Here is a 2106-nt window from a genome sequence, read left to right on the forward strand (position 1 = left end):
TCGACAAAAACGCACCAACTTATCCTACGATGACAACATGTCAAAATAATAGTTTTTTTTTGTCAGGTCTAATGAGGTCCAATTTTTGGCATGTCGTTGAGACGTCAAGCGCAAAAAAGAACAAGGGTTCCGTCTGCCGACAAGTCGGACTTGAAAAGCTGCCGGACCTTTGCGTAACGCCTGCGAAGGTCGAGTCTTGCTCAGTAATTCTGACTTACGTATCGCTTCGTGCTCAACTTGTTGGTTTGAAAGAAATTCGGTTCTGCAAGCAGGCAACGCAATGTGAGCTGAAATGTCGCAAGACGAAGACGAACGAGGGACGAGCACGCAAAAGGTCAGCCTTGACTTCCTTCCTTGCTTGCTGTCACCTGAGCCTCATGCGCAGGTTTAAAAATTGCAAGATAGTCTTAAAAATAGGCTTCAGGTTTCGAAGTAGCGTTAGGGTGCCACAGTAGGTTTTTAACTGGGGCTGGGGTTTAAAAGAAATGGGCTTTCAAATTGTGCTGAGCTTTTTAACTACGGTTAGGATTTCATGGTAAGAGTTCATATTTGCGGTAATGTTTCCAACCGGTTTCCTTCCTTGTTGCAAAGCACCAATAAGATTTTGTTCCTGCGTCTTCTGTTGTATGTGCGCGTGCGCAGGCCCATCGCCGTCTGCTGGGAATCCTGGACGTGCAGAAGACACCCTGCGCCCGGGAGGCGGTCCTTCATGGCGCCGGCGCCTCATTGGCTGCCGGCCTCCTGCACTTTTTGGCCACCAGTCAGTGTACACACGGGCGCACACACACGCGCATGATGATAACGATGATGATGATGCACCAATGTGTGTGCAGGTCGTGTGAAAAGGTCATTCGACGTGGGCGTGGGGGGCTTCCTGCTTGCCACTTTTGGTTCCTGGTGAGTCGGCCCGCTTTTCACCATGAAAGGTCATATATGGTCGCCACTGACAGGAAATGCCTCATATTGTGCGCATTTGCCTTTGCGCAGGTGCTACTGCCGCGCCAGCAACGCCAGGCAGCGAGCGCAGCAGAGGATCATCCAGCATGGCATCAAAAACAAGATTGTCTACCAGGGGACCCCGGTTGACCCCACGCAAGCGTCACAAAACTCGCAAGCCACCTCTGGACCCTCCTGACGCCACACGCGTTTGATTTTTTTTTTTTTTCCCAAAATTTGTTTGGCTGTTTGATTGTGCAGCACCTGCATGCGACATGAAAAGCTGATTGACTGTCGCCGACGAGGGACCGACTAGGCTCACGTGGGTCGGCCTGAAATACTGACGGAACTTAGTGACTGACCGTTAACGCCCACCTCATCTGAGATGGCAGTTCGAGGCTAAAGCTCACACGAATTCCGAGCACCTTCTTTTTTGTTCAATTATTTTCTTGATGGTATTAATGACGCTCTGACATGAGGCTTACTGTTTAACACTTTATTGAACGCCGAAAATTAGAAACTCTCTACCTCAGTCAGCTGGTGGTGCTATAATTTTTTTTTATTGAGCTCTGAACTGTTGTAGAGCCTCGAAAGCTGCTCAGGGGCCGAAAATGGGAAGTTGATGTTGGTTGTGAGTGTTGAGGTCACTGCGTTCAAAAGTTTGGCGCAAAAGTCGGACAAGTAGTACCACATATCCCCAGCAGAGGACGTATTCACTCGATGCTTGAGGATAGTATTTGAAATTTTCAATATGAAATTTAATATTTTAGGAAAAAGACGTCTTTACATGTCGAGTCATTAACGCCGCCAAGGAAATTTGTTTTGCTGCTCCAGTGTTTCGCCAAAAATATTCATTAAAGTCAAAATATACGGCCACAGTTTCTTCGAACAGATGAGTTGACTCTGAGGCTTGGTCCACACCTACGGGCATTCATACAAGGCGCGTGATTGGTTCCCGACCAACCAGAGCACGAGTGGCCTCATCCCGTGAGCTGATTGGCTGCCATCGCCCGGCAATCCCGGTTCTCTGTGGGCTGGCTTCCCCAAGTGGTTCAATTCTCTACTGTGCCACGCTCACTTTAAACCGGAAATTGATTCAGAATAAAATTTAGGTTTAAAGATGACAAAGAAGATGAACGGCACTTCAGATGTTTTTTTGTACTAGATTTC

At 47.9% G+C, this 2106-nt stretch overlaps 1 protein-coding gene across 1 annotated transcript; it reads left to right on the top strand.

Annotated features, from left to right (window-relative positions):
- Positions 1-110: 110 nt before the first annotated feature.
- Positions 111-1812, top strand: cox20 (cytochrome c oxidase assembly factor COX20). Its single transcript, XM_088304407.1, has 4 exons — positions 111-334; positions 643-760; positions 834-897; positions 988-1812. Exons 1-4 carry the CDS (start codon positions 293-295, stop codon positions 1133-1135), a joined length of 372 nt encoding a protein of 123 aa, XP_088160533.1. The 5' UTR covers positions 111-292; the 3' UTR covers positions 1136-1812.
- The last annotated feature ends 294 nt before the right edge of the window (positions 1813-2106 follow it).

This window comes from Idiotropiscis lumnitzeri, chromosome 9, assembly GCF_059441095.1.
Source record: "Idiotropiscis lumnitzeri isolate Australia: NSW breed Sydney's pygmy pipehorse chromosome 9, RoL_Ilum_1.0, whole genome shotgun sequence".
In the NCBI taxonomy this organism is placed as follows: domain Eukaryota; kingdom Metazoa; phylum Chordata; class Actinopteri; order Syngnathiformes; family Syngnathidae; genus Idiotropiscis; species Idiotropiscis lumnitzeri.